A 14,847-nucleotide genomic window follows, 5' to 3' on the forward strand; every position below is an offset into this window, starting at 1 on the left:
CAAAATAAACGCTGACATATCTAAAAGTCTGACAGTGTCAGCCAGCCCCACTGTCTTTGTCAATGTCTGTTTCATACTGAGCTTAACTATTTGCTGAAGCAAGCAACCCAGAGAAGGCAGTTCCCTCTAAGGTGCGAGCCTAGTATTCTGTCATTATTCTCTGCGCAGGGTGCCCGCAGAAACATGCATAATAAAGTCTATTTGCTGAAGGAACAACACCAGCCTTTAAAGGGCAAATGCATACATGAAAAGAAAGCAAAAGGCTTTTTGTTTAAGTGAGAGGTGATCTGTGTCCCACATTGCAAGGCTGGCTTTGCAGTTCTAATTTAGGTTAATGTGACAAATGTCTGCAGAATTGAGGCTGTATATCTGACTTCAGGTTTCCTACTGCAAGTAAATGAAGTTTGCTGATGCCTTTTGACTTCTTACTATAGTATTAGAAACTTCTGTCATCAAAGATATTCTCTCTTAAAACACTAATGCGTGCAACAAAACTACATAAAATGTTCTGTAAACATGTTCGTTTTCTACATTGCTATGAAAGTTACTATTCTGTCTAATCACATTGTCAATAGTGTATATAAGTGTGCTCTCCCTTCTCCTGAGAGTTGATTTTCATGTGTGGTTTGTTATCTAATTGTTGTCTTTATTTTACATTGCAGTCACATTTTCCAGATGCTCAGATTTATTTTCCCTCTGTAAAGCACTCTGATGCCATTTAGGCTTGTTCATGCTATATAAAACAACCAAAATAGATAGAACATTCACTTTTTTGACCAGATGTGCTTCCAAACGTTGACTATCCTATATCATTTTTTCATCTGAATGTTATATATTAGATTGATCGATTTATATCGATTAGAGGATAGGTTTAAAAGCAAAGTACAGTTTTCAGTGCTGTCACAGTACATTTATACATGTTTTAAACCAAACTCCCACCCTCTACTTTTGTATTCTTATTTCTTAAACATTTGATAGGGAGAGTGTGTGCATAGGTTAATTGCTATTGTGAACTAGCACTTGTATTGCGTACAAAGTCCAGGGCACAAGTCCTAAAATAAGAAGTGGTGGGACGCTGACGTCACGACAGGAAGTGACGAAACGAAAGGTGGCTTGCACCATCAGGCTCATTGCCTCCCCTCACTCACCCCTTAGATGCGATTGCATCAGAGACGCCAGCGTGTGAGCAGCGTTCTGAATGGGCTCCGATCTCGCCCCCAGAGAGGCCAAAGAGGGAATGTGTGACTCCATTTGCTCCAGTTATCGAGCTCCCGGTAAAATAAGTGGGGGACGCCGTCCACCCGTGTGGTACCCCGACTCGAGCCCCTGGACTACAAACTGCCACTAATATGGAATTACAACTAGTCCAGGGTATGACTTTCCATCCGTTTCCGTCGCAGACCACTCATTTGTTTTTTGGGGCTTGTGTAATCACTAGAGTGATTGTGCGACTTTCAATAAGTTGAGAGTTTTAATGTGTAGGTGAGACTATTTATATATTTCATGAGTTGTTACAAATGCCAATTACCCTGATAATATATATCTGTGTTTAACAGCTGACAACAGCAAAAGCTTTATGTTGAATATATGCAAAACTGTAAGACAGGAAGTGAAAGAGTGAGGGCCTGATTATAACTTGGTGTTAATTGCACACCCATTAATTGCAGTTCGCACAGGGTGTTATATTTTGGAGGAGCACAACTTGCAGCCGCCATGGTTTTCAGCCCTGGGAATGGAGAATACATAAAAAATGTCACAAGTTTTCACAAAGTCCAAGGCGGAGAAAGAGGCATTACACTATATGACCCCTTAATACCTGGTGAAAATCAAGCGAGGGAAACAGTATTAATGATAATCCAAATTCAGGCACAAATGGAAGTTTGCACTTGAAACTGAATTAGAGGCCCAATTATATTCAGGGACTAAATGACCTAGGGGCCAGGGGCCAGATGTAGGTAATTTTATTTTACCACCTCTTAAATACCGAATCATACCGATTCGGTATTTAAGAAGTGGTAAAATATAAGTACCGAGATGTAGGTAAATACAGATGTGCATTTACCGAATCGGTAAAAAATCGGTATTTACCGATTCGGTAAATACCGACCGGTAATGCCCATTCATTCCTATGGGCTTTGAAGCCCATAGGAATGACTGGGCATTACCGATTCGGTAATTACCGAATCGGTAAATACCGAATTTCACAAGGGTGCAGGGGGTGTCACTTTGACACCCTCTAGCACCCCCAAAACGGGTTCAGGTGACATGTGGCAGGCATACCTGCTCTAAGGGCAGGTCTGCCTGTCATATGGCACAGGTGTGCATGCACACATGTGCATGCACACCTGAATCGGTATTTTACCATCAAATAGGATTTGATGGTAAAATACCGATTTTTTAATGCTTGTGGGACTCAGAAGAGTCCCACCTACATATCAATTTTCCAGAATCGGTAAAAATACCGACTCGGTATTTTACAGAATCGGTAAATTTACCGATCGGTAATGCCCAGTCACTCGGTATTTTACAGAATCAGTAAATTTACCGATCGGTAAATTTACCGATTCTGTAAAATACAGGGCCCTACATCTCAAATTGCGTTTACCGGTCTGTAACGGCCGAATTCGGCCGTTACCGACCGGTAAATGCCTACCTACATCTGGGGCCAGATGTAGGTAGGCATTTACCGGTCGGTAACGGACGAATTCGGCCGTTACCGACCGGTAAACGCAATTTGAGATGTAGGGCCCTGTATTTTACAGAATCGGTAAATTTACCGATCGGTAAATTTACCGATTCTGTAAAATACCGAGTCGGTATTTTTACCGATTCTGGAAAATTGATATGTAGGTGGGACTCTTCTGAGTCCCACAAGCATTAAAAAATCGGTATTTTACCATCAAATCCTATTTGATGGTAAAATACCGATTCAGGTGTGCATGCACATGTGTGCATGCACACCTGTGCCATATGACAGGCAGACCTGCCCTTAGGGCAGGTATGCCTGCCACATGGCACCTGAACCCGTTTTGGGGGTGCTAGAGGGTGTCAAAGTGACACCCCCTGCACCCTTGTGAAATTCGGTATTTACCGATTCGGTAATTACCGAATCGGTAATGCCCAGTCATTCCTATGGGCTTCAAAGCTCATAGGAATGAATGGGCATTACCGGTCGGTATTTACCGAATCGGTAAATACCGATTTTTTACCGATTCGGTAAATGCACATCTGTATTTACCTACATCTCGGTACTTATATTTTACCACTTCTTAAATACCGAATCGGTATGATTCGGTATTTAAGAGGTGGTAAAATAAAATTACCTACATCTGGCCCCTAGTGAGTTAAAGAGCAAGAGGAATCATGAAAGTGTAAGAAAGAACTAGAATTAGTGAAAGAGGAAGTATGATGAAATGAGTGGTCCGAGTCCGAACTGAGGCACGAGAACAACAGTTTTCAGGAGAAGCATCAAAACCTTTGAACAGGTGGAGTAAAAAGGCCACATATACATTCAGGTGGCACACAGAATATGGATGCATCTAGCACCTTCAAATAAATAACAATTAGGTACATAAGGGATTGCTTTCATCTCAGAACAATAATACTTCTATGTGTAATGACATATCATAAAATATTGGATTATTTCGGAAGCTTTACCAGCCCATCCATAGCTTTCGCTAAAACATAAGGCTTTTATTTAGCCAACGTAACTAGACTAATTATATATTTCAATATTAATCTTTGAGCCCATTCTTTTCAAAAGTGAAAGTAAGATGTTGCACCTCAATGACCCTTAGAATAAGTAGCACACATGAAGTCGCATTCTGACTCCTAGGGAATTCTATTTACGCACACCGCTCAGAAAAGTTTGTACATGTATGCTGTGTTGCAGCATACAAAGAAAAATAATTAGCGGGAACATTGCCAGAGACCCTGGAGTGTTGTGGATACAAGTGAAATTTACAAGATAGTCAGTGCAATAGAAGCACTCTGTGACGCATTTAAAATCACAAGGCCAGCACCAAAGTCTGATTACAAAAGTGAAGATGGGTGACAGATCAGGCCTCATCCATGAGACAGATGTGTTCTACGCTGAACCTGTCCAAACACGTAACCCAAGTCTCTCTGGGGACAAGAGTGTCTGCCTCAATAGGAAGCCACTGTTTAATTTATGCCGGTGGTTGTGGGTGGTGTGCGGTAGCGCTCACGTTTAGGGACAGAAACATATTTTATCATCAACTGACTTTGTCCCTATTTAAAAGTGAGATGAGGCGGGAGAAGGGATAGGAAGAGAACAATCGGGAAACAGTGGCAATGGGGAAGGCATAGATGAAAAATAACCTTTGAGACTGAAATAAAGAGGCAAGAAGTGTAAGATGGTGAAAGAGAGATGCATGAGGTGTGGTACCTGGCAGCGGGCTCCTGTGGAACTCCTTGAGTTCCTGCATTTACTGTTGTTAACAATCCCCCTGCTTGTGATTCTGAATTTAACTCTCATTGAAATTGCTATAAATACATGAAACATAAAATATGCTTGCAATGTAAGCGATCGACTCAAATGTTCCTGAAATGGACGGCTAGCTTAAGAATAAGACAATCCGGCCTGCATAAATGATGTAAAGTTGGTGACAGCCCTTTCCAACCATGGCCTCCTGAAATCAATTTTCCAGACCCGCCAACCCTGCGTTTTACTGTTGCATTAAGCTCGGCAAAAAAAATGCGCCTTCCCCTCCCCCAACAACCCGGCCGAGTAAGAACGTCACTTCCACAAGACAGGAGCGCGGGCAGACGGGCATGTTCTAGGGCCTCGCGACATCCCCGGCAAGTGTCCTATTGGAAGTGACACAGCCTAAGCTGGAAGGCCTTTTCAAATCAGCTTACACTTCTCTTGCAGTCTCCCATTTCTTCCCTGAAACGTCGCACGTTCTCCGCGTGTTTCGTGGAAGCTTGATTGAAGTCCACAAATTTGGTTTTGTACCACTCGTCTACCTCCTGGGGGAAACAAACACACACGCAGGAGAGTAAGTCGGGCAACCGCAAGCGGAAAATGTGTTCTGTCATATTAACAAGACAAGCAGCAAAGCTTCCCCCCAAACCATCAATCACCCGGGCGGAATTATATTATTCCAATGCTGGATTAAGTAGTGAAGTCTAATGAGGGGGGAACCGTGGGGAGGGGCGCGGGGGAAACATCAGATGTTTACAGAGCAATATGTGCGCGTCAAAGGGAGGCTGCGCCTCGCTGCTCTGTACACGATGTGACATGTCACTCCAGCCCACGCAGGGCACGCGCTCCGACTTCACCTGCAGGTTCTTGGCGGCAATCCCTTCGTACTCCGACTGGATGTCCCTCAGAGAGGCGGCCAGGTCTGGGATGGAGAAAGCGATGTCCACGCTGGTGGTGGCGCTGTAAATCTGCTGCATCATATCTTCAATCTCCTGCGTGTTGCGGCAAAGAAAGGGCACGTGGTAAACATAATCTGGAGTCTGCAGCAGACCTATGGACATTGACACCGCACCCTTATCATTTTGAGGAGCTCTTTTTTACCTCAGTGTGAACTCTTTGCAGAAACACGATTTCGGCTTCCAAGCTCTCCAGTTGCTTCTCCAGGGTGATGCGTCCAGCAGTGGCGGCGTCCACGTCCTGCAAGAAAAGACGAGTTGGATCAGCGCAAATGCATAACTGTCCTGGCAACAGAATTACAAAAGTGCTGGGCCGCCACTGTTATAACGAATTGACCTGCTCTATAATGTAAGACCTCGACCAAGGCCAACAGACTTAGTACAGCGGTGAACTGGGTGGACCTTCATGCACAAACAACAATCAAATAAGTTCATGAGCTTGAAACAACCAATCCAGTGAAATCCTTGAGAATGTTGTGCATCACTGCAAGCCCACCCATTCATAACACATAATCTACCTTTCCTCTTCAACACTAGGTGTAGGACAGGCAGTGTAAGTCTAAAAAAAACAACTTCTTTCCAATAGTGCTGCTCAGCCAATTTTACCCAGATATCATCAGGGACCTCCCTCTTTTGGCCTTACACTAGCCTGGATGTGTGAACATGGCTCCATGGTATTAGGCAGCAAATAAAGCGGTTTGTGTCTCATTTACACACATGAGGAAATAAAAAAAAACACACAAGGATTCTGTGCTGTAGAGATAACGGGCAGATATCCCCTTTAAAACAAATGATCATGAAATCTTCTAATCACCCGCTGTTGATTCTAAACTATGTAAAACTTAACACATTGAATATGAAGTTGTGTTGTCTTGCAACCCAGAACTGTCCAAACTTAAAATCAATTTAAAACATGGATTCCTGTGAGACATTGTAAGAGGCAATGCTTTTGCCCCCTTGAAACAACGGATTTAGTCCAACTGCTTTTCTTTTCCCAAAATGTGGATCTATTTTGCCTATTTTAGTGCCCTTGATTGTACTATAGGGCTTAAATAAAGCTAATTTAACCGGGAGATTTGTAAGTAACTATACATTCGAAGAAGATTTATGATTAACATCGCCATGAAGGAGACATGCAATTAGAAAAACAACCTCTATTTCCAAGGCAATGGCTGCCTTGTGATCAACACATTCATTTACTACAAAGTACAATTTTAGTAGTAAATTAAAAAACTGTAGAAGGAAAACTATCTACTTTCACTGTGCAAGGGCTACTCAATGATTTCAATCTCTAGTCTTTCAATAGTTATTGTATTTCTTAAGAAATTACAAGCAACAGAAAGCTCAAAACTCCATTCACACGGGTGAGTTTCCTGATCTAAAAACTGCTTGAGAGGCACCTAAAAGAGAACCCGTCAAAAGGCGTTCAGTCATTGAGATAAGCTCTACATGACAAAGTCATAGGTTGGATTCCAAAGAAGTCTCTCCCGCCAGAAAACAGACGAGGAATCATCCCAAAAAATCAAAAGAAAAGGGAGCTGCATTTAAAACGAATGGTGAACGAGGACGGGAAATACGCTTTATAAAAACAGATACTTCCCCAGAGTCATTGTGCTAACAGAGCGTGTCTCATAAAGATGTCATTCAAGACATTAACACGAACAGGATGTGAATTTTAGGTTTTCATTTCCTGTATCAAGATTCCTTGCAATGCATTCCTTTGGTTGTATTATATTTTCTTTTCAATAAATGGCTTTAGAGAATGTGGACTAACCCGCATGTATCTGGGATATAGACTGCCCTTAAGAAACTAATTTACGATGTGAATGGTCCCCCAACAATCTATAGTTATTAGGGATAAAGGACTCAAGGTCATAAATTCTGTTACACGAATATAGAGAAACGCTTTTTATTGGATAGATCCATAGGGTTATTTGTTGCCATGATGGTGTTTGAATTACACAAGGTTACCTGCAAACCATGCTATATCATCAAACCATCCTACAAGCAGGTAAGATGAAGAAAAAAAACATCTAAGCATTTAAATTATTTTATTACCTACTATGTGAATAATGTTGATAACAAACTTACAAGAATTGCACTATTGTTGAATATATATATATATATATATATATACACACACACACACATACATATATCTAAAAAAAAAAATATATATATATAGATATATATCTCCATCAGCTGTCATCTTTCAGACTCCCGATTTCATCCACCTCTCGAGATCAGAGCGGAGCAGTGGGGGCCAGACCCACATAAAATGTAATCACCACTGCATTTAACTCCAAACACAAAAAATGCTCGTACTCCAAAGTATCATAATCCGTGAAACGTATTGCAAAGACTGAGGCATTTCGACCGGAAAGGTCTTTGTCAAAACCATAATAATCCCAAGTATTTTCTCGGTTTGGTTTCGCAGATCACACTTTCAGTTATTTGGTGTAAATCCGTTCAGTAGTTGTTGAGAAATATAAGAAAACAAAGTTAGTGCTATCTGTGGCAGCAGGAACTATGCGAAAAATAACAAGCTTGTGCGGGGAAATGCAGAGCAGTGACTGGCTGCAAACACTGCAAGTGGCAGCCATCTTGGGATTCTGCTTCAGCTTAGTCCCCACAAAAAAAAGTAACAAAAAAGAAAAGGGGACAGGGTTGGAATACCCTAACCCCCAAGCCTTAGTCTTGGAGTACCCCTGGAACCTCAACACGGCATTAAAAAAGAATTGCTGCCAATTCGTGACATTTGCAGCAAAAACAAAGTAAAAAAAAACAAGCACAGGCTCCCACGCTTGTTTTCAAAAGGGCTCCTTGGTGGGCCAGGTCCTGGGGACATTTTTCAAAAACAGGAGGGGCGCACGGGCTCCCTTCTAAGCCTCATTGAGCCCCTAGGACCTCTACCTCCCGGGGCTTTATTAATAAAAAAAGAGTGGGGCGCACAGAGCCCCCCTCCATGGGCCATGCACAAGAAAGGAGGAGGGCTGCGTGGCACCTCCTGGAGCTAGCAGCTCCCTCCATGCAGCAGCAATGCCAGCTCTCTCAGGAGGCCGACAGTTGGGGGGACCACGGAGGCCTTCGGGCTCCCCATGCGGTCCAAGGAAAGAGCAGGAAACAGTAAAATAAAGGTCAGAAATGAGTAGAAAGAGGCATAATAAAGGTTATAAAGAGGTAGAATAAAGGTCAGAAATGAGCAGCAAGAGGCAGACTAAAGGTCAGGAACAAGCAGTGAGATGAAAGATGAAGCTGAGAAACAAGAAGAAAGAGGCAGAATAAATGTCAGAATAAATGTCAGAAACGAGCAGAAAGAGGCAGAATAAAGGTCAGCAATAAGCAGAAAGAGGCTAAATAAAGGTGAGAAATGAGCAGCAGGAAGCAGAATAGAGAGGTAAGAAATGAGCAGAAAGAGGCAAAATAAAGGTCAGCAATGAGCAGAAAGAGGAAGAACAGAGGTCAGAAATGAGCAGCAAGAGGCAGATAGAGGTCAGAAATGAGCAGAAAGAGGCAAAACAAAGGTCAGCAATGAGTAGAAAGAGGAAGAATAGAGGTCAGACACAGGCAGCAAGAAGCAGAATAAAGGTCAGAAACAAGCACAAAGAGGCAAGATAAAAGGTAAGAAACAAGCAAAAAGAGGTAGAATAAAGGTCAGAATGAGCAGAAAGAGGCAGAATAAAGGTCAGCAACAAGCTGAAAGAGGCAAGCTTAAAGGTTAGATACGTGCAGAAAGAGGCAGAAAAAAGATCAAAAACTAGCAGAGAGAGAGAGGTAGGAAACGAGCAGCAACAGGCAAAATAAATGTCAGAAACCAGTAGAAAGAGGCAAAACAAAGGATAGCAAGGTGCAGCAAGAAGCAGAATAGAGGTCAGAAATGAGAAGAGTCAGACTTGAGGTAAAAAATGAGCAGAAACCGGCAAAATAAAGATGAGAGACGAACAGATAGAGGCAGAATAAAGATCAGAACTGAGCAGAAAGAAGCAGAATAGAGGTCAGAAACTAGCAAAAATAGGAACATCGAGGTCCGCAACGAGCAGAAAGAGGCCGGAAAAAGGTGGGAAATGAGCAGAAAGCAGCAGAATAAAGGTCGCCAATGAGCAGGAAGAGGCAGAATAGAGGTCAGAAACTAGCAGCAAAAGGCAGAATAAAGGTCAGCAACGAGCAGAAAGAGGTAAAATAACAGTCAGCAACGAGCAGAAACAGGCAAAATAGAGGTCAGAAACTAGCCGCTGGAGGCAGAATAAAGTTTAGAAACGAGCAGAAAGAGGAAGAATAAACATGAGAAACAAGCAGAAAAAGGCAGAATAAAGGTCAGAAACGAGCAGAAAGAGGCAGAATGAAGGGCAGCAATGAGCCAAAAGAGGCAGAATAAAGGTCTGCAATGAGCAGAAAGAGGCAAGATAAAGGTGAGAAATGAGCAGAAAGTGGCAAAATAAAGGTCAGCAATGAGTAGAAAGAGGCAGAATAAAGGTCAGAAACGAACAGCAAGAGTTAAAATAGAGGTCAGAAATGCGCAGGAAAGGAAGAATAAAGATCAGAAACAAGCAGAAAGAGGTAGAATAAAGGTCATAAACAAGCAGAAAGAGGTAGAAAAAAGGTCAGACTGGAACAGAAAAAAGCTGATTAAAGGTCAGAAATAAGAAGAAAGAAGCAAATTAGAGGTCAGTAATCAGCAGCAAGAGGCAAGATAAAGGTGAAAATTGAGCAGAAAGAGGCAAAATAAAGGTCAACAACGAGCATAAAGAGGCAGAATAAAAGTCAGCAATGAGCAGAAAGAGGCAAGATTAAAGGCTAGATACGTGCAGAAAGAGGCAGAATCATGGTAAAAACGAGCAGAAAGACCCAGAATTAAGGTGAGGAACAAGCAGAAAGAGGCAGAATAGAGGAGGAAACGAGCAGCAACAGGTAGAATAAAGTTCAGAAACAAGCAGAAAGAGGCAAAACAAAGGTCAGCAACGTGCAGCAAGAAGCAGAATAAAAGTGAGAAATGAGCAGAAAGAGGCAGGATAAAGATCAGAAACAAGCAGAAAGAGGTAGTACAAAGTTCATAAACAAGCAGAAAGAGATAAAGGTCAGACGGGAGCAGAAAAAAGGAAAATATAGGTGAGAACTAAGCAGAAAGAGGCAAAATAGAGGACAGTAATCAGCAGCAAGAGGAAAAATAACAGTGAGAAATTAGCAGAAAGAGGCAAAATGAAGGTCAGCAACAAGCATAAAGAGGCAGAATATAGGTCAGCAACGAGCAAAAAGAGGGTAAATAAAGGTGAGAAATGAGCAGAAAGAGGCAGGATAAAGGTCAGAAATGAGCAGGAAGAGGCAGAATAAAGGTCAGTGACGAGCTGAAAGAGGCAAGATTAAAGGCTAGATAAGTGCAGAAAGAGGCAGAATAAAGGTCTAAAATGGGTAGAGAGAGGCAGAATAAAGGTCAGAAACAAGCAGAAAGAGGCAAAACAAAGGTCAGCAATGTGCAGCGTGAAGCAGAAAAATGGTGAGAAATGAGCAGAAAGAGGCAGGATAAAGGTCAGAAATTAGCCAAAAGAGGCAGAATAAAGATCAGCAATGAGCAGAAAGAGGCAAGACAAAAGGTGAGATACGTGCAGAAAGAGGTATAACAAATGTCAAAAACAAGCAGGAAGAGGCAGAACTGTGGTGAGCAACAAGCTGTAAGAGGCAGAATAGAGGTAGGAAACAAGCCGAAACCGGCAAGCAGCATGAGGCAAAATAGAGATCAGATATGAGCAGAAAATCCGATATGAGCAGAAAAGAGGAAGACTAAAGGTCAGAAATAAGCAGAAAGAGGTAGAATAAAGGTCAGAAACGAGCAGAAAGAGGCAGAACAAAGCTCAGATGGGAGCAGACAAAAGCAGAATAGAGGTCAGAAATAGGCAGGAAGAGGCAAAATAGAGGTCAGTAATCAGCAGCAAGAGGCAAAATATAGGTGAGAAATGAGCAGAAAGAGGCAAAATAAAGGTCAGCAACGAGCAAAAGAAGCAAAATAAAGGTGAGAAATTAGCAGAAAGAGGCAGTATAGAGAAATTAGCAGAAAGAGGCTGAATAAAGGTCAGCAACAAGCTGAAAGAAGCAAGATTAAAGGCTAGATATGTGCAGAAAGAGGTAGAATAAAGGTCCAAAACGAGCAGAAAGAGGCAGAATTAAGGTGAACAACAAGCAGAAAGATGCAGAATAGAGGTAGGCAACGAGCAAAAACCAGCAGAATAAAGGTCTGAAACTAGCATAAAGAGGCAAAATACAGGTCAGCCACATGCAGTAAGAAGCAGAATAAAGGTGAAAAATGAGCAGAAAGAGGCAGGATAAAAGTCAACAACGAACAGAAAGAGGCAGAATTAAGGTGAGAAATGAGCATAAAGAGGCAGAATAGAGGTCAGAAACGAGCAGCAAGAGGCAAAATAGCAGTCAGACATGAGCAGAAAAGAGGCAGAATAAAGTTCCGAAACAAGCGGAAAGAGGTAGAATAGAGGTCAGAAAGAAGCAGAAAAAGGTCAGAAATAAGCAGAAAGAGGCAAAATAGAGGTCAGTAATCAGCAGGAAGAGGCAAAACAAAGGTGAGAAATGAGCAGAAAGAGGCAAAATAAAGGTCAGCAATGAGCAGAAAGAGGAAGAACAGAGGTCAGAAACGAGCAGCAAGAGGCAGAAAAGAGGTCAGAAAGGAGCAAGAAGAGGCAAAATAAAGGTGATAAACGAGTGGAAAGAGGCAGGATAAAGGTCAGAAATGAGCAGAAAGAGGAAGAATAAAGGTCAGCAACAAGCTGAAAGAGGAAAGCTTAAAGGTTAAATACATACAGAAGGAGGCAGAATAAAGGTTAAAAAATTAGCAGTAAGCGGCAGAATTAAGGTGAGCAAGAAGCAGAATAGAGGTAGGAAACGAGCAGCAAGAAGCAGAATAAAGGACAGAAATTAGCAGAATGAGGCAGGATAAAGGTCAGAAATGAACTGAAAGATGCAAAATAAAGATCAGTAAAGAGCAGAAAGAGGCAAAATAAAAGGTGAGATACGTGCAGAAAGAGGTAGAACAAAGTTCAAAAATGAGCAGAGAGAGGCAGAATTAAAGTGAGCAACGAGCAGTAAGAAGCAGAATAGAGGTAGGTAACGAGCAGCAAACTTCAGAATAAAGGTCAGGAACTAGCATAAAGAGGCAAAATAAAGGTCAGCAACATGCAGCAAGAAGCAGAATAAATCTGAGAAATGAGCAGAAAGAGGCAGAATAAAGGTCAGCAACGCACAGAAAGAGGCAAGATAAAAGGTGAGAAATAAACAGAAAGAGGCAGAATAAAAGTAAAAAATTAGCAGAAAGAGGCAGAATTAAGGTGAGCAACGAGCAGAAAGAGGCAGAATAGCGTTAGGAAACGAGACGCAAGAGGCAGAATGAAGGTCAGAGACGAGCAGAAAAGGCAGAATAAAGGTCAGAAACAAGCAGAAAGAGGCAAAATAGAGATCAGGAAAAGCAGCAAGATGCAGAATAAAGGTCAGAAACGAGCAGAAAGAGGCAAAATAAAGGTCACAAACGAGCAGAAAGAGGCAGAAAATAAGGTCTGAAACTAGCAGAAAGAGGTAATATAGAGGTCAGAAACCAGCAGAATGAGGTACAATAAAGGTGGGGAACGAGCAGAAAGAGGCAAAAAAAGGTCAGCAATGAGCAGAAAGAGGCAGAATAGAGGTCAGAAATGAGTAGAAAGTCAGAATAGAGGTCAGAAATTAGTTGAAAGAGTCAGAATAGAGGTAAAAAAGTTGCAGAAAGCAGCAAAATAAAGATCAGAAATTAGAAGAAAGGGGCAGAATAAACATGAGAAATTAGCAGAAAGGCAGTAAAATGTCAGACGGGAGCAGAAAAAAGCAGAAAAACAGTCAGAAATGAGCAGAAAGAGGAAAAAAAGTCAGCAACGAGCAGAAAGAGGCAGAATAAAGGTCAGAAAAGAGCAGAAAGAGGCAAAATAAAGGTCAGCAGCGAGCAGAAAGAGGTAGAATAGAGGGCAGAAACGAGCAGCAAAAGGCAGAATAAAGGTCAGCAACGAGCAGAAAGAGGCAAGATAAAGGTGAGAAATTAACAGAAAGAGGCAAAAAAAGGTCAGAAGGGAGCTGAAAAAAAGAAAAGTAAAGGTCAGTAACTTGCAGAAAGAGGCAAGATAAATGTGAGAAATGAGCCGGAAAAGGCAAAAAAGGTGAGGAAAGAGCAAAAAGAGTGTAAATAAAGGTCAGAAGCGGGCGAAAAGAGGAAAAATAAAGGTGAGAAATGAGCAGGAAAAGGCAAAATAAAGGTCAGAAAGAGGCAGAATAAACATGAGTAACAAGCAGAAAAGGGCAGATAACGGTCAGAAACGAGCGGAAAGAGACAGACTAAAGGTCAGCAATGAGCAGAAAGAGGCAAGAAAAAGGTGAGAAACAAATGGAAAGAGGCAGAACAAAGGTCAGAAACAAGCAGAAAGTGCAAAATAAAGGTCAGAAACTAGAAGAAAGAGGCAAGATAAATGTGAGAAATGAGCAGAAAGAGGCAAAAAAGGTGAGAAACAAGCAGAAAGAGTGTAGCTAAAGGTCAGAAGCGAACAGAAAGAGGCAGAATAAAGGTAAGAAATGAGCAGAAAAAGGCAAAATAAAGGTCAAAAACTAGCAGAAAGAGGCAAAATAAAGGTCAGAAACTAACTTGCTGAGATTTGCTGAGACCTCGTCAGAGGCTCTGCCACTTTTCAACCACTCTGCAAAGGTGCCTCCTTGTACACTACTGGTTAGGGATGAAGTCCCCTTGGCTGCTGAGGGTCGTTGGGAGCCAGGAACTCCAATTGTTGCCACAAGTAAGTCCCCCATTGAGGAATTGCTGAGACTAGAGGTGAGCACGCTGGTAAAATCTGCTCCCCGATGGGCTGGCGGCGTTTTTGCAGAACTCCACGTTCAAAGCAGAGAGCGGAGTGGCCAAAACTCCACAAGATCCGCTAGCTGTGCGGAGTTTACCACCCACCCCTAGTTACTATTTACACACCAACTCAGACTCATGCACCCACTCACAGACCCACTTCAGACATTCATGCACCCACTCACTCACCCACTCAGAGACTCACACACTCACTAACCTACTTATACAGCCACTTACAAACCCACTCTCAAATGTTACAGGTTACACTAAGGAAACAAAATTTTAAAAAACAGCGAAACTCACTGAAAAAAACAATGGTTACAGGGATGTAATAGTTAGGAAACAGAAATAAAAAAGCCCTTAAAAATACACTGAAAAAAACAAAGGTTACAGGGACGTTATAGTTAGGCTCACATTTCACTTGTACAAAACCAGAGAAATTCAGCAGGTATATTTACCAGAGCTAAATATAACTTATAATTGAAAGTAGGCTTCTACATTGATGTTTTTAGGAGAACATACCTCAAGAGACAGAGTATCTAATGGTCTGTGAACATGGGATTTCGTGGGGACTGATC

General features: G+C 41.9%; 1 protein-coding gene across 1 annotated transcript in view; it reads right to left on the reverse strand.

Annotated features, from left to right (window-relative positions):
• LOC144761507 (desmin-like) overlaps window positions 1-14,847 on the reverse strand; it is an 89,618-nt gene that overhangs the window by 26,957 nt on the left and 47,814 nt on the right. Inside the window, exons 5-7 of the mRNA XM_078646839.1 lie at window positions 5,549-5,644; window positions 5,305-5,439; window positions 4,882-4,992 (exon numbers count right to left, since the gene is read on the reverse strand). Of these exons, the coding sequence (XP_078502965.1) occupies window positions 4,882-4,992; window positions 5,305-5,439; window positions 5,549-5,644 (342 nt within the window). The remainder of the gene's footprint in view (window positions 1-4,881; window positions 4,993-5,304; window positions 5,440-5,548; window positions 5,645-14,847) is intronic.

Source organism: Lissotriton helveticus, chromosome 6 (assembly GCF_964261635.1).
Source record: "Lissotriton helveticus chromosome 6, aLisHel1.1, whole genome shotgun sequence".
NCBI lineage: Eukaryota > Metazoa > Chordata > Amphibia > Caudata > Salamandridae > Lissotriton > Lissotriton helveticus.